This window comes from Coturnix japonica, chromosome 2 (genome assembly GCF_001577835.2).
Source record: "Coturnix japonica isolate 7356 chromosome 2, Coturnix japonica 2.1, whole genome shotgun sequence".
Lineage (NCBI taxonomy): Eukaryota > Metazoa > Chordata > Aves > Galliformes > Phasianidae > Coturnix > Coturnix japonica.
The window spans coordinates 12,021,786-12,049,369 of NC_029517.1; the positions used below are offsets into that span (position 1 = coordinate 12,021,786).

General features: G+C 37.2%; 1 protein-coding gene across 23 annotated transcripts in view; it reads left to right on the forward strand.

The window, feature by feature from the left end:
• Window positions 1-27,584, forward strand: part of PARD3 (par-3 family cell polarity regulator) — a 424,465-nt gene that overhangs the window by 179,697 nt on the left and 217,184 nt on the right. For all 23 annotated transcript variants that reach the window (XM_032443027.1, XM_032443040.1, XM_032443035.1 and 20 more), the window contains one exon: window positions 27,472-27,563. In XM_032443027.1, coding sequence (XP_032298918.1) covers window positions 27,472-27,563 — 92 coding nt within the window. The remainder of the gene's footprint in view (window positions 1-27,471; window positions 27,564-27,584) is intronic.

Genomic DNA, 27,584 nt, shown 5'->3' on the forward strand with positions numbered 1-27,584 from the left:
GAGATTGGTTCAATTAAACTTGTGCGTAAACATATATGTATTTGTATTTGATGTATATCTGTATATAGGTGTACTTGCCAGTGAATGAAAGCAAGGCAGGAAATGAAGTGAAATTTCACCCTTATTACTGAAGAACAGGTCTGATGCCTAAAATCCCCATAGCTTCCAAGTAGAAACCAAAGGCAGAGATGAAAGCAACTAAATTGTATCCTGAAATGGGAAGAGAAGTGTTTACTACTGCTATCCTCTTGAGCAGAAATTTGCTATGCAGAACGCTCTCAGTAAGTTGTTTGTGACATCCATCCAGTGATCTTATACAGTTTCTCAGGCTCCTTTTTCAACAATGAGATCAGACATTCAAATAGTATACGGTTTTATATCTCCAGCTACAGAGCATCTGCCTTCAGCTGTTGTTTTCAGGAAAATAAGGCTTGCTTTTAATGTGATTGAATAGACTCTCTAAAAACATTCAGATGGTATAAATTAGTACATTTTAGAACTATCTGTTGAAAAAGGAAAATCAAAGCTTTAGAGATAGATCGGTGAATTTGAATCATTTGTTTTCTTTGGATTCTTATGCTGCATCTTAACCATGTTGTCAAATTTTTCATTTAACAAAAACCCTACTTTGATTTTGTGTTTTAATACAAGGATAGAAGGTAGAAATGTAGCTTTTTTCATTTTTTTAATTTATTTTTATTTTTTAGTTCTGAATGTTACATGGGGTTACAGCTAAAGCACATAATCACCTTTATTTTCACTCATGTGCCTCTTTTGTGTTTGTCCTTGTCCAACAGGTGTGTTTTTATTTTTTTTTTTCTCCACTATTGCTGTAATTATACAACCTGCAGGTCTGCAGTTTCTTTGCTCTGTGAACAGAAGATGGAGAGGCTTGTGGGGCTGCAGGCTGTTCTTTGCCTCAAACTGTTCACATGTACAGATAGAAACTTCAGGAAAAAAAAAAAATCATAGCTAGGAATTCTGCTAATTTAAGATTTGGTAAAAAGATTAGTCAGATTTTAGTCTTACCCTCTTGTCTGTTATTCTGTGCAATGCCAAGATAGAGCCTCCTTGCTTTCCTCCCTATTGAGTACATAATTTGTCTCTTGTGATAACCTTAATTAATATAGAACAATAACAACAGATAAAGTGTAAAACAGAAGCATAGTTGTAAATCACAGAATCACAGAATTACCCGGGTTGGAAGGGACCTCAAGGATCATGTAGTTCCAACCCCCCTGCCTGGCAGGGCCACCAAACATACACCTTTACTAGATCAGGTTGCCCAGGGCCCCGTCCAACCTGGTCTTGAACACCTCCAAGGACGGGGCATCCACAACCTCACTGGGCAGCCTGTTCCAGGACCTAACCACCCTTCTAGTAAAGAACTTTCCCCTAACATCCAACCTAAATCTTCCCTCCTTCAACTTAAAACCATTTCCCCTAGTCCTGCTATTATCAGCCCTTTCGAAGAGTTTACTCCCCTCCTGGGAGTAAGTTCCCTTCAGGTACTGAAAGGCTGCAATGAGGTCACCCCGCAACCTTCTCTTCTCCAGGCTGAACAAACCCAACTCCCTCAGCCTGTCCTCATAGGGGAGGTGCTCCAGCCCTTGTCATATTCAATAGAACACATTTCTGTCACAAAGATAGATATGTTCAAAGCTCCAAGCATAATACAGGGGCCTGTCTCTTTTTGGGGGAGGGAATGCAAATCTTCACTGAGTGACCAGGACCAGCCAGGTGGCTGTGAGGAGAGCCCAGCTTTCTCATGTGGCTGTGCAACAGAGCTATAGGTCATGGACAAGAAAGGTTTTACTTGGCATGTGACACTGAATTAAATATTAGGCCATAGCTGTAACCATGGGCAGGTAGAATTAGTGGCTGGAAGTGGCAGAGGATTCTTATGCAGTGTATGCTAGTCAAGGAGCTGATTGGGCTTCAAGGTGCCCCTGCAAGAGTTTAGTCTTTACAGTCACACTTTCATGGGCAAATTCAGCATTTTTACTACTTTAGGCAGGTTCTTGGCCTTGTACTGGTTCTGGCTTCCACCTGACTGGACAATTAACTTCCCAGGTGTTACGGCAATTGTTTCTTTTCTCTTGTGTATCATGAAGGAGGTGGAAAACTTGATTTGGCTCAAGATTATTTTAGTTATAGGTAAGTAGGCACCTCCTCGTACCCACCCCCACCCCTTTATTTTCGTACATTTGCATGATGTTGAGTACTTTAGCTCAGGAGCTAAAAACCCCAGCTAAAATATAAGCTGAAAGTGCTTGCTTGGCTCCCACACCATAAGCACAAGAGGAGTGCTTACATGTTAGCTAGGGCAGCAGCTGCATCTACCTCTGGACCAATGGAGTGCCCCATCTGGCTGCCAAAGAGCACCTTGACTCCTTGGAGCCATATTTAAACACAGGTGTACTTACATGCATGTATGAAGGTTATATTGTAAAATACATTGCAATATGAAATGATGTAATAATAATAATATAATATAAACATTATAACATGACTGTTTTGACTAATCAGGCCTTTGAGATGCTTTATGATGCTTTTGACTTCCCAGAAGAATATAATGGTATGAGATATTGCTAATTCTGGTATGACCACAAATATTATTTTTTAAACTATTGACTTCTTCAATGTTCTCTTCCTATTATTATTACTATTATTAATATAATTGTCATCATTATAGTAATAATCATCGTTATTACATTAGAAAAAACTACTGTGCAAAGTGAACTCCAAAACGAGAAACCTATATTTAGCTGTTTACATTTTGAAAAACTGCAGAAATATCCCCAGCCTCCTGCTGTTCAGTAGCAGAGGCTAGATCTGTCTCAAGGCAAAGTGTGCATGAGGACAGTCAATGAACTTCCAGACTGGACCCTACTGAGCTACTTCTATGGCTTCAGTTCTGGATTTCTATATCCAAACTTTATTTCACTATCTAAAAGCCATTTAACTGTTTTCCTGCTGAAATATGTTGTCATGTACTCTGAATTCAGAATAATCTCTGTATTCTGCATGTAGCTTAGACATGAGTACACTAATGCACATTTTAATATTCTCTAAATATATATGTAACTACAGAAAAAGACACAATAAAGAGAATGACCCATCTTCATAATAACACATCAGCATGGACAGAGTACAGATTTCAAACTACAGTGTGTAGTCGTTTTGAGAAAATATTAACATGGAATTTAGAAGTCTACATTTTTATGCAAAATGGACATTTATGGACATGATCTTAATTGTGTATTTTGGAAAAGAGTTTCATTTTCTTATTTGTCTTGGAGTCATGAACAGCCTTGAAGTTATTTTTCAGTGCAGAGCATTTCAGTTTATATGAGATAGGATGTTGGAATAAACAGCTTTATTGCTTGGGGACAGCTGTAGTAGTGCTGCTTTTATAAACAGTACTTCATGCTGGCATCTATCTTGTTCTCCTTCAAAAATAATCTGTCATTTCATACTGTGTATTAAATAGGCGAGACAGTTTTGGGGCTACAGCCTGTGCTTGGTTATATGCTGCTGTGTAGATATTAATGCAGTGGCAGAATGTAGTCGTGTATATGGAGAGACAAAGGTACTTTGTAATTAAATATATATATATACTTCTATATAGAAGAGCTGATTTTACAAAACAAAACAAATTGAACAACAACAATAACAAGTGGATTTTAATGATTACTGGAAAAAACAGATAGCACATTCAGGTGTATGTCATTACTGGTCAATCTTATAGACATGGACGTACACACAGGAGTGTAGATGGACTGGGCTAAAGGCTGAACATGACCTATGTTCTGCAGAGCCTGTCTGAAGAGCATTGACCTTTTTAGGGTGTCTGTTAACCATAAACTACTGTTGTCCTGCCTTATTTTGGACCAAAGTATTTAAGTAATCATGTTGTTATAGTAATTAATGGTAACTAAGCTTTGGTTCCGTGGATGGTATGTCATATTCTTAAATTACATGCAGATTCTGTAAGAAGCTTTAAATAAATCATTGCTGTTATTTTTCCTATCTTTTCCAAAATACTTTGCAGCATAGTACCACCTATGGCTCTCTTGACTGCTGTCTGCTTATGATAGCAAGTCAGTTGAGGACATCTGAAAGTATCCCGCTGTGAACAGCAGAACATTTCATCCAAGGAATGTTTGAGGTCTTCTTCCTCTGCTTTTAAAAACTTGTTTTCCCATTCTTTCATTATTTTGTGGAGGGAGCTTTGTCTTCTAGTATGTTTTTGTTTTAGTGCAGACATACTTGTTCTTGTATCACACCTAGTTGTTTATAATAGCAGTGGTCTCACTGTGTTCACGACATGCTTGTTGCTGTCCTCAAGAGCCGTGGTGGGCGGCACAAGGAGCTGCTGGAGGTGCTGGCAGTGCTGCAGTGTTGGGCACAGAGCTCCTGCTGTGCCAAAGGAACACAAGAGTGGGATGCATTAGGAAAATTAAAATTTGTCCTCATTCCCTCAGAGGGCAATACAGTTAATGAAAATAGATCTCACCAAATTAAGATAATTTATTTCATTAGTTTACAGTGCTATAAAACTTTTCAGAGCTGTTCAGCCCTTCTGTACAAACTTGAAATAGATGCAGTTCCACTGTTTGCTTCAAAGACCACAAGGTTAAAAGTTTTAAGTGTATTAAACCAATTCTGTTAATTGTACCTATAGAGGATTCTCTCTTGCCCTTGGTCTTCTTAATTTAAAATTAACATTCTGCTCAGTCTGCATTCCAGCCTTTTAACTGAAGTGTAAATATGTAAATGATTATTTGTACCACTGCTGCTTAAGATGAAATTCTGCATTTTTGTCTTAGAAGATGGTACTGGTAGTACATGGTACTGATATTTTTAATGGAAAGAAAAAACTTCCATTTTGTATTCTCATTTTCTTGTTCTTTTTTTTTTCTCCTTCCTGCATTCCTGCTTTCCAGTTTATAGTATAGCTTTCTACCAGACTGATTCTTCCTTTCTTCCTAGAAAAGAAGTGAGGCCATGTAGAAACCTCAGCTCCTCCATCCCCTTTTCTGTTTTGTTTTCAGGTGTCTTGACATTGTCCTTTTTCGTGTTCTATCGAAAAGACCATCCAAAATTGGGAAGTTATCTCAAATACAGTTTTTTTCCTCAGTTCCTTACAAATCATAAGGAAACTGAAGGTTGAGAATTTCCTTCATTTTGCTACCAAGCCGAACTGTTATAACTCTGCATTAGGAGTCAGTCTGGCCTTAGTCAGAGCCTTGAATTAACGTAATTTTCAGCTAATTTGATTTTCATTTTAGAATTTACTTGACTTGAAATGGAAAAATAAGTGCATTTTTTATTATTTTTTCATAGTCTAATTTTCTTCCTGGTACATTATCATCTTCTAAATGGCTAATGTTACTTGTTTTCAAGAAATATTTATATTAAAAATCTGTAGTTGAAACTGCACTGTTCTCTGCTAAACAGTGCAATGAGGTCCCACCCAGAGAAGAAGAAGAGCTGAGCGCTTGTGTCTCACCATAGGTTTTAGAGAAGATTCAGGTGAACCCCTGCAGCATCATGCAGGTCAGTTAATTCCAAACAGAACAAAAATAAAGCAAGAGTGCTTATTTTGAGCAAGGGAAGATGGCAAATTTTAGCTGAACTGGAAACTTATCTTTATCTGATTTATTCAGTTATGGCAGGGTGATTTTTTTTCCTTTTATGAATTATTAATGATAGGAAGATGCTTACGGAAGAAGGCCAAGTTTGACCTGATAATTGTGGAAGTGATAATTAATCCATTTTCTGTTGATGTAAATAACAGTCATTTTTGTTTTAAAACGCTTGTGTGGACAAGTCATTTTAATGACATGGTTGCACTTTGCTGTAAAAGGGAATGGAACTGCATAACTTAGAGTTAATAATTGAATTATATGGAGTAATGTGTCTGGGCTTTTATTTTATTTTGGGTTTCAAATTTAATCTCGATTTTATTGCTTAAGTATGAGCATTTCATTATTGAATGTAGTCCTCTTTGGCTGTATTAGGTGGTTAATGTAATTTATAGGATACTTTGAGATATGTCATGATTCTTCATGAAATGACACAGCAAGATTTAGTGAGTGCAGCAACTCAGTGAATGGAATTATGTAATACAACCTGGTTGATGGGCTACACTGTGGTATTTTAATTTATTTCATCAGTGTAACAGGAAGATAAAAGAAGATAATGGGCCAGCCTTGCCAGTTCATTCATTGACTGATATGAAAATAAGCCCATCCTAAGTTTGACTTGAAACTATTGGAATTTCATCTGACACAGCCAATCAAGGTAGTATCAGAGGCAGGGGGATGGAGTGAACAGAGAGAAAAGAAAGTAGTTTGGCAAGGGTGTATTGAAAGGTTATTTAATTTTGTGTGTCTCACATGCAAAATAAAAGCAACAGTTTTCTTTTTTTTCTACTCTTTTCATTGGATCGGATCTGATTTGATCAATAAAAATGCTTTCATATTTTCATATGATCCAGCAACTGTCAGCTGCCTTATGGCCCCGGTGAGAGTTTACACTCACTGCCTATGCCAGAGAAAGAAAAGTACTTTATAACTCCGGTAGAGAGATGTTCCATACTCACAGTATACAGAATTAAAATAAATACAGCAGAACTAATGCTTCCATGAGGAAGTAATCGATTGGAAACATGGAAGCAAGGAGCACTACAAGTATTAATGAACTGAAGATTTCCTTTAATAGACTGCTGTAAAGATTTTATTTTAGAAATAAATACTCCTTTTAAGTTTTGATCTCTTGTATGTTATGTTTCAAGAATTCCATATTAAGGTATCATTCACTTTCATGCCAGCTGCATATGATTACTTTAACTTCATTTGGATTTAATTTTTAATGCTCTTTTTTCTTGCAGCCTGGAGATATCTATTTATAAATCTGAGCAAAATCAGTTTGCTATTTGCATTATTTTAGAACATTTGCCACTTAAGGCATTATTTGTTTTCACAGTTTAAAAATTAATATTGAGGCCAGCATACATATATATGCAACTATTTCCAAAAAGAAAAATATATCTTCCGGCTGTTTATTGCAAATATTTTTACAAACTCTGGAATATTCCAAACACCTATGGGGTGAGGTATGAAGTATAAACAAAACCTCTCTGGTCCTACCAATATTTCTTAAGATGGGAGGCAGCCAATGTTCAGTCACTTTATATCAAAGCTTAATTTCCTCTTCCTCATGGACATCCTCATTTGTCTTCAAAAATCTTTACTTTCCTAATGTGTGGGAATTCATGATTGCTTATAATTTCAAGTCATTTATCCAAAGAACAGACTAAATTAAATGCCCCAAAAGAAAGCAGTCATATCTGAGCATCTCTGTTTGAATTATTGAATCTTACACTGAGTATTCCATCATGCCATTTTTATTTATCTTGATTTCCTAGGCAATAATTATAACAACAAAGCACAGAGTTCAGAAAGTAAACCCAGCAGTATTTTGTACTGAATAGGAATAGTTTTCTCTTCAGGAAGATTCTTTTAACTCATTCTTTCTTCGATCGGATTGGTTTTGCTGGTATTTGAGGGGCACACATGCTGGTCTCTGTGTGATGGAGACATCTTATGATGTTATATGTGATGGTGAGGATTGCAGGGCCCTGCCTTGTGGTGTGTCTTGTTGAGGGCCAAGCCTGTTGAGGGGCACGGATCTGGGGGGAATGAGTACATGGCATGTGGCTTTGGTTGGAGCAGTCAGTGAGCATACAGCCACTTGCTGAGGCTTACCTGGCCCCAGTTACACCTTTCTGGGTCACCTTCTTGTTGTGATGTCTATCTTGTATCCTCCTTCAGTTTTAGAGGAGAAAACACCCAGTATAAATTTCTTTGCATACTAGAAGAAATATAATGCTTTTTTTCTTTGACTTTGACTTTGCTTTAACTACAGCTGACCTGAAATCATCGCAATGACTTAAGATACTGGGCTTGTTTAATCACAGAATCATAGAATTGCTCAGATTGGAAAAGACCTTAAATATCATCATGTCGAATCACAATCTAACCATACTACCCTAGCTGTAATAACCCTCCACTAAATCACATCCCTGAGCAAATACTGTGTAATAAATGTGTAGCAGTGTCAATTTAATTCACTGGACAATCTGGAGTATTAGTTTTAGCAACATGTTTTAAAAGTACTAATGATAATTCATCTTGAGTTCAGGTTTTAAGAATATTTTTTTTCAGGTAAAGCTGAACTTAAAGCAGTTTCTCAAATTACAGATCTTGGATTATTTCTCTTTCCCTTTGTTAATAGTGGCAGCCTGAACTGTGGTGGCTTATAGTTAATTGTGGTTATTAAAGTCAAGGAGGCCCTGAATACAATTGGAGACCAGCAAGGCTTTTCATGTAGCAGTATTTGACAGTGCTGACTTTAGGTTGCTCAGGCTTCTTTTTATCCAGATTGTGAAGCTGGAATAGAGTTTTAGGAAAGAATGTTTCAAAAATTCTCAAGTAACCAATTCATGCTCAGTCCAGTAGCATTATAAACCTGCAAAGAGAATCTGTAAGTCACCTCTCTTATCTCATTTACACAGTTAACTTTTTTCTTTTCTTTTCTTTTTACTTTTTTTTTTTTTTTCTTTTTTCCTGAACACATTAATTTCACAGTGTTGGATAGCTTAATTTTCTTCCCTTATATTTTAGGAGACTGGCAGTGCAGATATCTCCATGTCTGACACTTCATTTTTCTCTGCACAATGCGGTGTGTTTCATGGCTCGAGTGCAGCAGTAGACTGTCCCAGAAATCACAATCTGGGATTATTGTCTTTGTGTATCCTCAAGGAGTAATATTTTAAAGTCACTGCATCTGTTGGTACTTAAGAGCATGATTTGTACTTTTTATTTTTGCCAGTTTTTACCATCTGTGTGTCTGCTTTTGGCTCCTTGATTTAATTTTTCAGTTAAATTTCTCCATTGCTGTGGGATTTCTTTCTCTTTCTCACACATGCTCTTTTTGACTCATCCATGAACTTCCATTAAAAAAAAAAAAAAAAAAAAAAGAAATTATTTACAGCAGTTGCGTTGTAAAATTCTTGGCCTTTGCAATTTGGATGTTTTTTAATGATAGTTTTATATCGAGGCTTTCCTGGTAAATGCACGTCATTTTTGGAAGTGAAGTAACTTTTATTAGACTTCGTTTAAGCTTTCAAAAGTTACTTTGGATTTGATTGAGGCATTTTGGCGGGAAAAGCTACCTTGGTCACATTAAACACATTCTACTTTTTCATACTCATTTAGTTTTTAATGCTCAAGAGGGAATAATTTTCTTGAGAAATCTGCGTTATAATCATAAACAGACATAATTCAGTAATTTTCTCATGAAACATTGGCTGGAGTTTTGGCGCTAATGACTTGAAACTCACACAAGTAGGAACATTTTTGTTTAAATTCCAAGAAAAATACTAATGAAATATATTAAAATAGAAACAAAATATACATACAGGGTTTTACAGACTGCTTTCAATCTAAGGGGTGTATCTTCATGAGTTGATAAATGTCTCATGAATCCAGGCATGTTCTAGCATCTCAAAAATGTTCTGATAGAACTTGAATCATTTTACATGCTTATCTTTGACAAGATTTTACAAAATATATGTTATGTAAGCAATTTTTCATACACCAGGGTAACTATTTAGCACATCTATCAAATATTTTGCTTCTGCATATAGTTATGAATATTGAAATCTCTACTGCCGCTTACCTATTCTTTGACAAATGTACTTTCCTTCTCATTTTGCATATAACACATTCCTTAAGGTCAAATTTAATGCCTTTTCTTAAGAAATAGGCAGATTTATTTTTAGCCTATTTCAGATATTTTTCTAACTGAGCATTTTAAGGTTTCATTCTTACCTTCTGGTATACTAGTTTGCTTATAGTTGGTTTTCAGGCTAGAATATGGACCTGCTGCATGAAACAATGAGCAACATGAAAATGACAGCATTTGCAGATGAAAACATTTTCCCTTTTGAATACATGGCTCAAATAATCCAGAGTATACTTTCAGTTCTGTGTGGTCTGCTTTGAGTTATTTCTCTTAACAGTGATGTAGACCATTAAAAGGCCAAAAGAAATACTTTCTTGCCTTGATAAAGTATTTTTGGAAAGGAAACATAGCTGTGAAATGCTGAGGAGCAGAAGCTATCTACATATGCCCGTAGTTTTATCTAAATATGTACTCCAACCTCTTTTATTCTGTATTACAGAACTCGGAGAATGTAGTGGTTTTTTAGAGTGATTTGTCCTTTCATTTCCACTCAATTCCTGTTGTTTTACTGAAAGTATTTTGTTTTGGGGAAAGAAGAGCATTAGTGCCCCAGTTTAAGTTATCAGTTGTCATTAAAGAAACCAACCAACCAACAAACAACACCCACCCCCCCCAAAACAAAAAAACAAAAAAAAACCCAAAAAACCACACAAGAACAATTTAAAGGAGTTTTCCAGTTTTACTAATAAACATCCAAGCAACCCCTATTTGAGTGGTACCAAGAATGATTATTTTCAAACTTTGTGTTCATGAATGTTTCCTGGCTTTGAGGACTTTACTACTGCCAGGCTTAGCTTCCTAATTTCCTGCCACATGTTCCTTTACTGTTGCTGTAAGTAATGGGGAAGATTGAATGGAGAAACTAGTACCCATTTCCCGTTGCACCGAGGTGTGCACTTCATTACAACACTATAACAGTGTTCATGCACAAATGGAACTGATTTGGTGAGGATGATATTTGATCAAGAGACTCCTGAGCTTTGTTTCCCTGTAGCTTTAATCTTGCAAAGCCTCAGCTTTGAGAATTTTTGAGAGAGAAAAAAAGGAATAGATGTTGAGAATAAAAGTGGGATTTTTTCATTACAGTTTATTGTTTATAGAGCTACTTAGAAAGGGATGGATGAAATAATCTCTTCAGCTTTCTTTTATTTCTTACCTTCACTGTGGAAAACAAACTGCTCTCATGTTCTCATCAGATGGAGCTTTAGTAGCATGTGATTAGGAGTGTGCATGAATTGTTCCTTTAGCAGTGGTGGCTTACTTTGGGCAGAGGGAAACCAGGCAATAGGAAGAAAAAGGGACTCCAAGCTCCTGTGACCAATTCACAAGTTTTCAGCAGTGTTCTCTACAAACCACACTGCTCCTAACTTGAACCTAAACTGACTTTGCCTGAGCAGAACCCTAAATTTTAATGTCAGACATTCAGCCATGCTTTACTGTCTATTTTAAAAGACTCATGGGAAGCTGGATGTAGAGTTTCATGTCCAATAGTTAGCCAGCTGACTGGTACATTAATTCATTGAGGATAAGAGGTGCGGGTTCGATTCTTTTCCAGCCCTTGTATTGCAGTCATTTTCTGCACCAATACGTAAGGATTGATTACCATAGCAACAGTGTTTTAGCTTGTACTTCTGTGAATGTGGTTAATGATAATAGAATTATCTAGTCACTTTAAATCCTGTTATACTATTAGGTCATCTGAACCATCCTCTTACTATATATTGAGTTTTTCCCTGCAGCCTATCTTGTAGTTCTTTGTCTGTGCTGCTTTTACACGTGTTGAGCAGTGGGGATTCTGCTTCTTCCCCTGGGATGCTTTCACCATCTGATACATCACTCCAGTAAGGTTTTTCTCCTGGTATTTGGTCTCATATTGCCTTTTTTTTTTTTTCCCCTCCCCAGCTCCATGGGTTTGTATAGTGTATAAGTTCTTCTCTAGTTTTACTTACCTATCAAGCAACTGCAGTTTATCTTTTCTTCACTGCCAGAATATAACTGCTCAGAACATGAGCTTTTCCCAGCTTTCTTGTGGGAAAAAGCAGATTTCTAAACTGTCTTTAGACCATCTCATTTCAACAGCAAAGTGCCAAATACTCAAATATCATTTAGATGACCTGCACTGTTTAAACAAAGAGCTTCCAACTCTCCAGTACTTAGATGTGTTTCCTTTATCAAATGCACCACTGCAGTGCTGGTCTTTTTACGTGCATGTGTGTCCTTCTGCACTGGAGGTATACAGCAGTGTGGTATGAAAAGGAGGATGCTTTTTTTTTTTTTTTTTCTCATAAAGCTCAAGGGGTTCTCCTTAACCACAAGTCAGTGGAAGTATACTCTCAGTCTGTCCTGAAATGTGGACAGGCATTGATACCTCTTTTTCCCCAGGTATACAAAACTGCACACTTTAGCCTCTCTTAGGATGTATTCTGTTTATGAACCCTTCTAGCAACACTGATTTTCTACCATACAGGGAACTAAGTTCAGCCATGTCCAAAGAGACATAGAAGTTATCCCGCTCTACTTCAGGCATTTCACTGCCTCTGCTAAGTGTAAGTTGGTCAGACCAGGAATTCGTTTAAAACAGGCAATGGAAAGTAGTTTTCAACATGGTAAGTAGGGAGGCCATGGAGATGTCTGCTGCTGCCCCACAGGGGTACCTGAAGACAAATTATAGCTTTGGTCATACTCTTTGTCTGCTCTCTCAAAAATTGTTTAGTAAGAAAGTTGGAACAGTATTGATATATTTTCAGTAATATGTTTCTCCCACTGCAGATTTGGCTTTCTGATCTAATTTTCTTTATTAATATCTTCTATCTGTGTCCACTTCTTTTACTATTTAGTCATTTAGAGAGTAAATAAGTATACTAATATTCATCTATACTATGCTGAGGGGATATGAACCTGGGAATATCCATTTGCTGTTGTTTTTGTTTTGTTTTGTTTTTTTGATAGAGAGAGGTTGTACTACTTTTTCTGAGATTCATCCCTTGGAGGGTCAGATGAGGTGGTTCTCAGTATGTGTTATCTTACACTTTTCTCATTTCAATTTCCTCAGTCACCAGACTTCTCAGTCCACCCGTGAGAAATATGGGTGTGGAAAGGCTCACAAATCTCTGTGTTTTAAAAGATTGTTTTAAACCTAACTTTCATCTCATTGGCAAATTTAATCACTTTATTGTTAGCTTGCTTTACCAAGTTATTAGTTCTTTAACTTAATATCGGCATCTTAGGAAAGTATTAGCTTTTCTCTTTGCAAGTTTACTTTAATGTTATTTTGTTTCTGCGCGTATGCACAGTCTCATTCTTGTTTTCATTTTATCTGGTCATTTTTGCTTTCAAGCTGTTTTTTTGTAAGGAGAGAAAGAAAAGCACGTTTCATTAATTTATGAATTCCTCTTGAATTCATCCTTTTCCTTAAAATGAATTGGGTTACAAAAATATTATAATTAATATTATTAGGGAAATGTTCTGAGTTTTCAGGTAGTTGAGGGTTAAACTGTGCTTATTCAAGGAAACAAATAGAATTGGCACTAGAAAATTAGTGGGAAGCTTGCTGGTTTTAGTAAGTGAAAATTTACAGATTTAAACCCATGTGTTTGTTTCTGCTCATATTTTCCTATTGTCTTCAAGTTTTATAGTTCTGTGTGAACATTATGAGCTTTATTAATTTTAGTGAGAAGCCACAGGCTTTTTCACAGAATCTTCCATTTCTTTTTCTAACGGGTCTTACCTTTACCTATTGAATCACCTCTTAATTATAATGTATCTTGATCTTTGCATCTTCAAAGTCTCACTGTCCAGTCTCTTCAAGAGTTGAAATATGTGATGACAAATAGATAATTTTTTCTCCTTCCCAGCTCTTCAGGTATACTGATAGGCTTGCATTGTCCTTGCTTAAATTTTCTAGTGCTTGATGAAGTGCAAAATACATCCCAGGCCTCATGATATCAAAGCTAACTTCCTAAGGGCAAGACAGAAGCTTATTTTCAAGTTATGTGTGTTGCCTTTTGTAGCAGCTCTTGTGTTATCTTCTGAAATGGCCAAAATGGGCCATAAAAAGGTACTAGTTTAGTTCAGCTAGTTAGTCTGAAGCTTGTTTTGTTTTGTGATGCTGGACACTAGATGTGCCTGAAGATCCTTCCTGAAGATGCAGTGGAAGAAAAACTCAGTACAGTTTAATTTATAAAGCTGCTTCTTTCTGGAAGCAAAGGAATTTGGTGCTTCTTCATGTTTCTTCAAGCTTTCCTTCCTTCGTATCTGGAAGACAGTAGCTTCAGAATTGAAAGGCTTGTCCTTGGTTTCTCCTGTGTTGGTTTTTCTTTTCAGATACACAATTTTTGGTAAGAGTTAAACTGGAAAAAAAAAAAAAAATCCATGTTTATATTATTTCAAGAAGACCTTAGACTAGTCTGGCTTCTCTGACTCGCTTATCTGGGGTTTGAATGTGGCTTATTGGAACTGGATAACAAGTTTCTATGGATTTGGAAATCTTCAACTTGGCATTATCTTCTTTAAATATGAAGTTTAGAAATGCCTGCCCCCTTTCAATTCTAATTGAATCAAGTTCAATTAGATAAGCAACTGATTTCTAGTATCTAGTTCCCAGCATGTTATTGTTAACCTTAAAATGCTAGCTTATGTAGACAACTGTGTATAAAGTGATATGACTTTTTGATGAAAAGAGGCACTTTGGCACTTGTTTTTCTAAAATCTCTACTACTTCCATGCTTTTGCCTTTTGATTTTTGCTTTTTGGGATGAGGAAGGATTCAATCACAAAATTCACCTATGTTTTAATTTCTGTTTACTCTTCTTAGATGTAATTAACTCAGCTAATAGCGCTTGAAAGCATTGTTGAGCCTTTGTCTTAATTTGGTCTCATCTAAGGAAGATATTGTAATCCAAGTAATCTGTATGAAGTTGTTTAGATAAATTGTTCTGTGGTGACAAATGAAGTTCTACTGTAAATTAAAAACCGGCAAGGAGGAAGATGCATTATGGAAAATAGGTCAGCAGCATACAAGGGCAAGAGGGATTTATTCCTGGAAAGCATGCTTGTTTTGAAGAGGGTAAGTGCTGAGATGGCAATTTCAGTGAAAGAGGCACAATTATTTAGATTGGTTATAAAAACGTAGGATTTAGAAAGAGGCAGTGGAGGAAGGATGAGATCTGGCACAGAGTGGTGCAAGCTGCTTGACTCTGAGGAATACCTTGAGCTGTGTGCTAACTGCAGACCAGTGGTATCCTTACCAACAAGGAGGTGAAGCCAGTGTTAGAGAGGATTTAAGTCCTGCTGAGAAGAGAAGCAGGTGTGACCATGTGTGGCTCCCTCTCTCATGTTTTTGTAAGCTTTTATGAGACCTTTAGTTGGACTGAACTGGTTCAGCCAGGGAAACATAACCAACTATAAAGGTTTATACTTAACATTAATTTATAACTTTTGTGTAGTGATACTGATTCTTGAATAAGCAGAAAGGAGAAGGTGGATGGAGGGATCTAGGGATGAGGGTGGCTTTCTAAGAGAGGAAGAAATGAGGCTTCCTCTTGCAGCAACGTCCGTGTTGTGCACTGACCTTGCAGCATAATTTGGTATTGGGCTGAGATGATGTTATGGACAGCACAGTAAAAATACCATTGCCTGGAAAGATTGCATCTCCATCTTCATCACGTTATGTAACACTTTTAATGACAGCGATTTGCATGCCAGTGTGGGTTTGGGACAGCAATGATGCTGTACCCAGAATCTCTCTTCCTTTAATGCGAGCTAAGTGCTCTGCTGAGCTGTCACTGACTTCACTGTTTGCCAGAAGAACGTAGAATTTTTTTTTTCTTTCCAGAGATTTGCTTGGGGCTATTTTACTTTCAAAGCACCTTTTCCGCTTCTGCCCTTTTTGGTTGCCCGCAGTAATATGTGTGATTATTTTATATTTTCTGATAGTAAGGCTCTGGCTATCTCAAAGGGATAATCCCAAACAAAAAGCATCTGAGGCTAGAGCTGAGTCTCAAAATGATAGAAAGGAAATTTCCCTGCCTCAGTTTCCCCTAATGAAGAAAAAAAAAGAGAGAATAACTGAGTTTTCTCCCCAGGGGTGCAATGAAACTAAAATCATTATTGCCATGAAGCACTTTTGCCATTCAGTGCTGGAAGGCACCACAGCAGTACTGAGTACTATTTATTTTAAGTTTGATTTAATGCTTTTGATTAAAAAATTAATAAAATTGTCATAGAGCAGATTGTAACCCTGTAGGCACTTGAAATGGAGCATTCATAAATGAAGCATTTACTGAAAAGTTTGAAATTGTTTCTCATGTTGACTTCAGCAAAACAAATTGAGCAAAGAACAGTGAAAAATACTATAGTATTTTCTGTTATTAAAATAGTGAATTTGTTTGGTGCCTCAGGTAAAATCTATGTTGTGCAAAAGACCGAATGCTACAGTGCAACACAGAATCCAACTGAAGAAATTTAAGTTGAGCTTTCTCTTTGAAGAATGGGATGATATGTGAAAAGTGACATGTTGCTATGATGCTCTGGAAAAGAGAAGTAAAAGGTGGAACTGCAAAATAGTAAAGTCTCATGACATTTTACACAGCAGCTGAGAGGGCAGGAGAGTAGAGTTGGGTGTGTCATGCTCCGGCAGCCAGGCCTGGTGCCCCACACCGCTGAATGCTGCTGCATGGCTGCACCCCATGAGCCCACATCCATGTTGTCCTTTAGTTGAGAAGGAGTCAACTTTAAGCTGTGCAAGGCACTTATCCCTTAACTCATACATGCATCTATGTGCTGTGTAAAACAGGTGCATAGGTGTTATTTCAATCCAACAAGGAGAATTTAAATCAAAATTTTAGCAAATCCTAGCAATGAGAACCAAAGATAAATCACTATTATCGTACTTTCCTTCAAGCAAGATGATAAAAAAGTATAACTCTGTTTTTCCAGCTCTTTGGGCCAAGTGAACTTGGTGATTTTTATTAACACAAAAACAGAACCTTTGAAAGTTTCCTAAATGAGATGTAATTCAGAGTTAAAGAATACATGCCAACTTTAAACTCTAATGATGCTGGGACTTTTACCTTCTTAGTAAAGTTGTTGTATTTTAATAGCCTTTTTAAGAAGCAAGGTCTTTAATAAGCAGTCTGATGTCATCTCATAACGGTGCTGTGCCATGCTGAGAAAAATATCCAGAATTGAATTTTGTTATTAAAATGCCCATTTGAGTAAAACGATGTTTTGTGTGACAGAGAACAGAGCGCTATACTTTTAGCTTGCTTCTGAACTGACTCGATGCTCAGTACTCAAGGGAATCGAACTGTTCTGTTCTTAGCTGTAGCTAGTGAAATCCTTGCATGCTGATACAGATCTGCAAATCAAGCAACAAGGGACTATTTCAGATTAAGAATGGGGGGTGGGGAGTGGGGGGAAGGAGTAAGGATAAAAGAGCTCTGAGACCTGTTTGAAAATTGCCTAATGACAAATTCAAGTTGCTAAATAAGAAATGCTTTTTGTGTCATAAAAAAAAAAAAAAAGAGAGAGAGAGAGAGAGAAAAGAGAAAGTAAAAGAAAAAATCCTCAGAAGGATGAAAATCACGTTCTTTGAAAAGGTGAGGTGAATAGTAATATATTCAGGAACATTACAGGAAAAATGTGATTTATGCAGAATTTTCTCCTTTCCTTTGTCTCGATATCAAGGGGAAACTATGTGACTCATCTATAATACATCTCTGCAGAAGTCTTTCAGATCTCTAAACTTATAGGTGGAGGCATGTACATTTGGTTTTCTTCAGGGGAAAAACTGTGCGTCCCAATTTTGTCTATCCATTGTCATTTCTTTGGCTTTTAAAAATCACACAGAACTTAATGACTTCCTTTTTTATTTTCTTTTATTTTTATTTTTATTATTATTTTTTTTAAACCTACATACAGAAAATCTATCTTGTCAGATTAAAGGAAAAGTTGTTTTAAATTCTGTTGTTCAACATTAGTTACAAGCAGGTGAACTCAGTGAGGCTCTATTTATAGGAGAGCTAATGGACTTGTCCAACCTGACCTACTTCAGATAGCAACTGAAAAAACAAACATGTTCAAGTCATACCCATGGAGGGTAGCTTATTTCCTCTTACTTTAAGAAAGAAGAACTGTCCTTGGTGTTGTGGCATTCTAAATATACATAAATATTTAGAAGCCAACAAATCTATGTATTTGTATCCTGGGTGCCATAGTAACTCTCAGTGTTAGAGGTATATTATAATATATATATATATTTTCTTTCTAGAAATGCCAGCTTCTCCATATAAAGTAAATACTAGTTTTGTTTTTTGCTGTTCACAAAATCCCAGGTCTCTATAACCTAGAATTGTGGGGGTGGAAGAACTCATGTTTTTAAAGAAAACTATACTTTCTGTTGTAAAAGTAATCACTCTTGTCACTAAATAAAGCATTTTCAGTAAAAGGGCAGGTTTTTTTTCTGTACATGTAGGAATTATTTGAGTTAATCAGTGGGGGTGGTGGAGTATGAGGATTTGTATGTACATAGAAGTTAACACGAGGAAAGGTGAAACAATGGTATGCTATGGCATCAGTCAGAAGAGGGATTCATACATGACAAATGCCACATTCATCTTAGCTCACCATAGGGGATGTCATGAGGTAATCTCTCTGTTATTCAAGGTAAGTGATAAAAGAGCCTACACAAACCAAGCCTGGCCTTTGGGATAAACTTTCCAGGGGAATTTAATTATACGATGACCTATAATTGTAGCCTTGTTTCAAATAATGGTGATAACCATTTCCATTAAAAATATTTCCCATGACTTTGACATCAAAGTATGACTTTGATTCTGTATTTAATATGAACCCTAATATTTGTTTTACACTGACAGATCTTGGTCGTCTCTTTGTCAGACTATGAATCATATAAAAAGAGTCTAAAATTTCAGAGGTTTGAAAGTGGAAATAGTCTGCAGGTAAGCCTTATTTAAAACAAACAAAGAACAGAGACTTTCTTCTGTGAAACTTATGAATTCTGAGAAAAAACAGAAGGTAGATAAAAAACTGTAACTGTGCAGATCCACAGAATGAAACCACTTTATTTTCAGGACAGCAATTAATCTGAGGTAACGTGATATAACCATACATAGATCTATAAGATGAATATTTTTCTTTGTAATACGGCGGAAACATCCATAATTTGTTATTGATCGAATCTTCAGAGAGCACTTTAGGTATGTTACTTAATATTGAAAGTGTGGCTCTCCATGCTTAACATATTTCAAATATTTACCATAGGAGCAGTACTTTCTGTTCACCTGAAACCTTTCGGTTGGCTTTCTGTCATCAGAGCGCTTTTTAAAACCTAACTTTAGTGGGCATGCCAATAGGCGGCACTATTGGCACTGAAATGGGCTGCCGGGTCATTTCCCAACCCGGGCTCCCTATTTCAGTCTTTCTTCTTGTAGGCGGCTCTATAAGTGAATAATCTCCAAAGTCAATTATGTAACAAAGTGTCTTCAGTTTTAGTCCTTCAGATGCCTTACATCTGATAAAATGTTAAAAAATGATTATGGTTATGGGCTGCAACTGTTACCTGGTGATCAGAAAAAGAGGAGGTGAAGCTCATCTGGTATCTTCCAGAAGGAGCAGGTGGTTTGTGGCCCAACATCCTGAGCTACTGTGAGACATTTAACATCAGTTTTTAAAAATGTCTCGTGCAAAATCTTGTCCGAGCTGTTATTGGCTTAAATTTGGGTTCCTGTAACTCATTTGTAAGTGAAAAAAAAAATCCAAAATTTTTTGTGCTATTGTAATATTTTCTAAAATGCTTTGACCATTATGGCAACACATATCATTTGTGGGAGAAAAGCTATTGCAGAGTGGCTCTATGTGTACTGCAATAACACTGGTTTGTCTTGAAAAATCCTTTAAATCTTGTGGGAAAAGCTACATATCTTCCTTACACACTTGATAATTACCATCTGTAGACAAACCTTGCTGTATGGATTCATTACAGCAGCCATCAGATTACTGTACAACTCCTTGCTCTGCCAAGCACCTTGCACTGTCAGCAGTCTCAGAGACGTCACTGAAATGTTGTGGAGAGGGATGCTTCTTGGTGAGGGGAATACTGATGTAGTTTTCACCTAAACAGTGAATAGAGGCTATGAAATATGATTACAGTGCACACTGAGAAATGACAGGATGGCTTGGGTTGAAAGGGACCTTAAAGATCATCTGGTTTCATGACTCCTGCAGGGAGTCATGGGCAGGGATCTCTCACAAGGCCATGTTGCCTTGGGCTCCATCCTACCTGTCTGCGAACACCTGCAGGGATGGGGCACCCACAGCTTCTCTGGGCAGCACCGCCCTCTGAGTAAAGAATTTCCTCCTAACATCTAGTCTAAATCTCTCCTCTTATAGTTTCTCTTCAAGAATTAGCAATGCTTTAGACATAACTGTTTTTTGTTCTCTGTCAGATTCCATTTTCTGCCCTCTCCCCTGTACAGCTTTGTTGAGTTACTCATGTATTTACAAAATCTTTTATTTTGCCTTGTTATTTCTCTGCTAAGAGGCACTGACCGTTGAGCAACATGAATTCACACAAACATGTTTCATCAGTAACAACAACAACAACAGAGTTTTAATGCATTTCTTACTGTTTGTTGGCAAGCTACCACTGTAAGGTCACATTAAAACCCCTTCCTTTATAGGAAGAGCAGCAGCATCAGATAGGATGAGATTTGGAGGGAAGCCTGGACTGTGTGCTGCACAACTGGTGGTGGGGAGGGTGTGCCTGTGTTTATTTGGCTGGTGCTCCTTTCTGTTCATAATCTTTTTATTGAGGAGCATGGGAGGATTTTTGAAATGCTTCATCACAGTAAAATTTTTACTGCAAGTTTTCAGTCCCTTTCAAAATGATACTTAAGAATTTTAATTATGAGCAACAGTAAGGACAAACCTCTGTAACGCGTTTTGTCCAAAGTTTTCATTATTGTGAAGAAGCAGAGCCTGCAATATGTCTCAAGTTAAATCCTCTGATGGGAAAAGCTTTTGTCTAACCCACTGCAACTCTTTGAGGGCTCTCATACTTGTATGTAGTACCTCCCATAAAAAGAATTAACAGACAACTGCAGTGTAATCCACTAAAAAGCCTTTTTAGTGAAAGCTGATTTAAATGGCCAAGCAACATTTGTGTTGTGCTCCTGTATTTAGCGTTGCTAGCTGTGTGATAGAGATGCGTGCTGTGTAATTGTTATAGAATAGATGAATGTGATTCAGTGACATAGCACAGACTGCTGAGCCCCAGAGGACCATGGACTCCAGTAAACCTCTAAACTAATACATGTTAGAAAATGATTGAGATACTACAGGGCTTGTCCAGTTTTTGTTAGTTGTTGCAAGGCTTTAAATGTGTGCTTTAAGACAAGACATTAAGTATGAAAGGAAATGGCAGATAGTCAAACTGAATGAAGTATTGTAGTATTGTATAGGTTTATCAAAGGAAGATTGTATCAATCTATAATTTTTTTTTCACCGAATGAATTTTTTTTTTAATTCTTTTTTTTTTTTTTTTTTTTTTTGAGGACAAAAATAAATAAAAGATATCATTTAAATCTGTAAAAACATTTCCTTCCAAGGCAGTTCACAATAGAAATAGTGCTTTCATGAATCCAACCAGTTTTAAAGCTCAGCTTGATCCGTTTATTAAATGGGAAATAAGAGATGATTGCCTGTGATAGCAGGGGATGAATTTGATATTTATCAGGAGACCAAGGAAATCCCTTCCATTCTGTGCTCCTCTATGCCTGTATGATATCTATTCAGTGATTTGACTGAGCAAGGCAAATTTCATCTTGGATTAGTGAAGCATATAGAAACTATATGAATATTGCCATTTCCAATTGTGGGGTGACCGTGCTGCGCAAGTACGTGAACAACATAGGAGTGACTGACACGTAGCAGAATAATAACCCCATAAAAAAGACGAAAAAAAGGATTCAGCTGCTTCTGCTGTTTTTTGTTTGTTTGTTTAAAGAGATGATGATTTAATGTAAGATTTCTCCCTTTTCCCCTCTGGACTGCTAATAATAGCAGTGCACCTAGAATAGAACCCACATGGATTACATAAAGCTCTTATCTAATTATATGTGCAGGTATATGTTTGTGTTCAAGAGGGAGAAATCATACTTTTTTTATTCAATAACTTTTGTTTTTTCCCCATGTGATCTTTGTAACCATTCTTCAGATTCGACTGAAAATTGCCCTTCTCTTGAGATTTGGCCAGTTAATCAAGAAGTGAGAACATTAGCACAAAAGCCTGATGCTGGTATATTTGTGCTAGTTAAGACTCAGGAAATAGGTCCCTTAGGAGCTGTTGCCTATCAAGCCTGATCATACAGAGAGAGAACCTGTGTTATGTTGCAAGGACCAAACAAACATTTATAAAACGCGGCAGCCAGGAGACTAATAGCAAATGTGGTCTCTTCTTCCATAATCATTACAGAGAAGAGCAAGAGAATAAAAGGAGAAACATGAAGGGAAGGGCATATTTTAATAACATAAGCCTTGTTTTTGTTGTATCCCAGCTGGGAAAAAATACTGGTGTGCAGGCTTTCAGAAGCTTCTCTTTATTGATAATGTATGTGTTCTTCTCTACTTGAAAATCTGAAGTATCTGTTGAAAGTTATATGCTGCTCCTTTCTGTTCATTATTCATGGTACTTTAATTCTCTGCGCTAAGACTTAAAACATAAATGCTGGAAAGGAAACAAGCTTGATTACTCCAACACAGAAGCAGTGTAGTGAAAGGCTTCTCTTTGTAGAGGTGTGTATGTCAGATAAATTTATTGTATGCTGCTCACACTGGCAGCTCTGCATGCTTACCATAATGCTGGCCATTTCAGACCCTTCTTTCTGTTGCTAAAGTTAGGAAAAATGCTGAAAGTGTTGTATAATGAGGACAACCAACTCACACAAACATACTTTGCCGCAATTACTCTGCAGACTACTAAACATACAAAATGGGTTTAATTATGTTTTAAGAGATGGCTTCTTCATATAGCTGTTGTTATAACTCTTTTGTTGAGGCTATGTCCCTTGAACTGTTAACAACTTCAGGAGATGGGGGGGGGGGGAAAGGTTTATGTGCAATGGGAACAGATTTACTGAAGTTTATGGATAAATTTGTCAGACTTTCTCAGAGCCCACACTTTCCCAAAAGCAAGAGCATTCAAACCAGTTGAAAACACTGTTGTTCTATTTCCTATAACTATTATCACTAAAAATATCAAATTACTTTCTGAACAACAATGAAATAATTGTTATTTCTCTCTGAAATAGGGGAAAATAAAAAACCATCTTCTCTCCCTATTATCAGTTACTGGTAGAATGGAGATACTGTTACCAAATTTGAGATTTCATTGTTCAAAGAGAGATACATGCATAACCCCTGTGTGCCTCAGAACCCATTTCCAGTCGTGCCTGGCTGAAGTAGATGGCAATCACAGCTCTGGCTGGGCACCTGGAGATGAAGAATGCACCAATGAAGCGTGGAGGAATGTGAGCAAAGAGCACGCTTTGTTCAGCCTCCATGGCTGCTATTGAGTTTTATGCAGGTAATTGTCAAAAGAAAAGCTTTAGGAAGGAACGTGAAGGAGGAAAATGAAATAGTTCTGCTTGTGTATTTGGAGAGCTCATCAGAAATGAATGGAGCAGCACAGATGTGTGGAAAAGTTCATGTTTGAAAATAAAGCAGAGACTGGTAGTAACTGTGGTTTAATCAGATGAAGGATCTGATATTTTGGTAATGAAAGATAAACGCTCCAGTAAGACTGGGAAAGCGAGGCTGGTTTCAAACTTGGAAGTTAAGCAGAAGGCAGTCTTCAATCTGCAGCCAGTGGTCATGGCTGTTTCCTACCTGAGTGAGATGGAGATCCTGAAGGAGAAATTATCCAAGAAAAGAGTCTATCTGAGTGCATGTATACTGAATAAGGTTCAGTGACAAAAGTAGCTGTGGGGATTCTGCAGTCATAAGGAATGATAGAGAAATCTTCAAGAATATGAAAAACAAAACAAAACAAAACAAAACAAACAAACAAAAAAAAAGGAACTTCTGTGTATTTTGTGATTTACTGAAACTTGTGCAGGTGAACAGTGAAGTGCACCTTTTAATACATGGATCTGTTAACGCTCTTAGTCCATGTTGAGTAGTGAGGATTTTTTCCCTAGTGTTTGAGTAATAAATTTCATTACAGAATGTAGATCAATAGTGCTGCCATGTAGTTGTTCACAAAGTTGATTGTTCTAAGACACGGGAGTTTAAACAGACCCATCTAGAAGTAGGAACAACTTTTTAAGCCTCCAGTTCTCTTACCTAAAACAAATGTTAAGAACTGTTTTCTTGTTTTATGGCATTGTTCAAGGTGACCACTGGATTCTGTAACATCTGATTTAATAGCCTAAATACATGACAGGTGGCTTATGTGCTTTATCAGAAGCTACACCTGCGGCTGGTGGCCCAGTGAGGCTCTGGGGGGAAGGTCTGTGGGAAGAACCTTGGTTAACATAGGGAGTTGGTAGAGGATTGTGCTGGGTACTTAACACACATTGGGTGTGTTAAGTACATTGGAAGAGGTTCTTTGAATTTTCCTCCATGCTGTAAAAAATGATATGTCTGCTAACTACTTCAGTTCAATCTTGGAAGAAGTGTGTAGTATATGATACATCCATGAGAAGCTTTGTCTTTTAATATTACACCTATTGGTGATTTACAGAGATTGAAGAAACCTTATGAGTTTGGGAGTTTGATCAGATTGGTTATTTCTGGGAGTTAAGACCTGCAGTAATATCCATCTAGGCTCTCAGAACTGTTTGGCTGTTCTCAGTGTCTTCTTCTTGGCTTCCCTCACAACAGAGCGTACAGGTAGAACTTGCCTTTCAGAACAAACCTACTTTCCAAATAAAGAAATAATTGCTGGATGCAGAGATTTTCACAGCCAGTTACTTTCCATAGTAAATCAAAATTTTAAGTCAAATCTCTCTGTAGGTGTCCAATTTTCCCTCCATTCACTTCAGTGTAAATCAAAATCTGTGTTATTTTCAGCAGAAAAGAATGTGTGATTACTGTAATAGTGAGGATTTTTAAAAAGATACATGGTACGTCTGTTCCTTATGGCAGCGCTGTAGTTAAGGTTGTGATTCCTCCTCTAAGCACCTATTTACGGGCACACAGATGCTGTTGATACAGATCTGTCTGCTGTCCGGGAAGAGCCAGACACAGACGTATAAGAGCTGCTTTTTTATAATTGCTTGGATAAATGACAGTGAGTCTGGTCCCAAACTAACTGTGTTTATAGTTCTCAATAAGAAAGACACAAAGCTAGAAGTGTTTTTGCCAGTTAGTGTCTGTTTAACTTAGCTTTTGGTTAGCAGATTTGGATGTGTCACGTCCTAATTTTGAAAGTTATGGTCAGGCTGTGGGCAGGGGAGCTGGTCGTGGCTGCACCCCAGGCTGGGCATGAGGATGGCAGAAGGAATCTCTGCAGTACAGGGTGGAATTGGTAGAAGGAAAATGGGATATGCTGCAGGTGGAGCGGCTTGGGTGTGAACTGACATGGGGAGATTCTGGGAGTGAGAGTGAGGACACAAGGCTAGGAAGAAAGATTTCCACAAGGCTTTAGCTAGTGCTGTGCACAGGAGACATTATCCAGGAGGACTTCAAAAGCTAGTCTGCCAAGGGGAAGTCCAAATAAGTGCCCTGAAAACTGTAGAGGACAAGGGGAAGTTTTTTTTACTGACTATCAAGGGAAACACATAGGAGACTGAAGGTTGCTAATGCATAGGACCCATGGAGTGCTATATGAATGATGCTGCTCTTTAAACTACATAGATGTGTTTGCCCAAATAACACAACATAAAAACTTTTGTTATGGTTCTTAGTGGAGGTGTATATACTAATAGGTAGGGTGCTATTCCAGTCTCTTCTTGGATACTTATTGTATGTTTGCTTGATAGCTGGCATGGAAAATTGTCCCAAATGCTGCATTAACAAAATACCATTTGGGATGACCTTTTACTATGTATTTTTTCATGAACTCTGAATTTAAACTTACAGATTATAGTCCAGTGCAATATAAATACTTAAATAAGTCTCTGTAATCACCTGTGCCCCTCATTTTGAAACGAGAAACCCATGACAAGGATTTATGAAACAGGTTGTAACACCTCTTTTTAAAGGGAAACAACTGTAATGTTCAGATTTTCCTTTCTGTGTATTTTTTGCAAACTGCATTTAACCTTATAATTGAAATGGATATATGAATATTTATTTTTAGTCTTCGTTTCTTGTGCTTGGTTGTACATACAGAGCTTCATCTGAAGCTACTAAACAGAAATGTAAGCATAACTAATGACATTTTCCATAATGTTCAGGTTATCGTTTACAGTGGGCTTATAAGCAACTTTTTCTATATGGAATATATTTTATTTTGAGTTGTTGTTTGTGTTCATAATGCAGTTCTAGGCAGGTTCAAGATGCTGGTTAACCTTTGAAATGCATTATTTGCCTACTACTTAGCAGATATGGATGATGAAGAAGTACACATTAAAGCCTCTTAAAACACAGGATCATCAATCTTCAAGTAGCTTGGCTTCATGCAGTGCTCTTCTCTCCAGGATGCACAAAGGCATAGCTACAGCTCATGGAAGCCTGATACATTCAGCCTCCTGCTTTTGCAGACTCTCAGTGGAAATGTCAGTTGGACATTACCAAGTGTCTCTGCTGTTCTTAAATGTCTCTTCAATAATTTAATATATTGTCTGTCTCTGTGTGCTGAACTCAAAACCTAGCACTTGTTTTTCTTACTCAATGGCACTGACTTTAGAATCTAAATCTGTGTTTGATTCCTTCTGCTCACGTTAATTATTTTTGGGTTGATCGCACAAGTAATTAAATCCATAAGCTTCTAATGAGCAACATAGGTGTAAAAAGGGTTGTAGATCATCTTACTGGTGGTCCTTGAATTACCCTGATCTAATTTGAAAGTACAGCATTCCCAACCTTGATGTTAAAGTTGTGTTGAGTGAATAATGCATATGCTTTTTGGAAAGTCTGATTAAAAATAAAACCAGTTGTTATCATTAGAGCCTTGTGTAACTCTGATGTCAGCCATTTATGGCATGCCATGAATAAAGTCCTGTGATAAAATGTTTAAAGATGTATTGGTAGTTCAACAAACTACACAAGCCACAACTGTTTCTATTGTTTTTGCAAGTGAGACTTGGTGAGCTGTCTCATGACTTCAGCTGGATTTTTAGTCACCAGCCCAGAAAGAACTCTGAGAGAGTTTGCACTCACACTGCTGGCTGGCAGCTGTCTTTCTGTTCGAGCTCATGTGCCTTCCAAACAGATATTGCCTGTGATAGCTTCTGTAGCTTCTATACATATTACAAAGTTAAGATATAAAACTGACTGTTATTACAGAAAAGCATACAGTGATGAAAGTGATTTCAGGCAGCAAATAAAAAGGCTTTATTTCACTTGCAGAAGCATATATTTCCACTTCAACTTTGGTAGCAGCCATAATTTGAAAATGGGATATTGTCATTATTACAATAAACAAAACTATTATACATAGATTAATGAGATTTTATCCTATTTAATCCCTAGGATGAAGATCGAACAGAGGAGGACAACAGCAGAGTTGAGCCTGTTGGACATGCAGACACTGGCTTGGAGAACAATACCAATTTTTCCCTTGAGTAAGTTACTGGCAGAACACT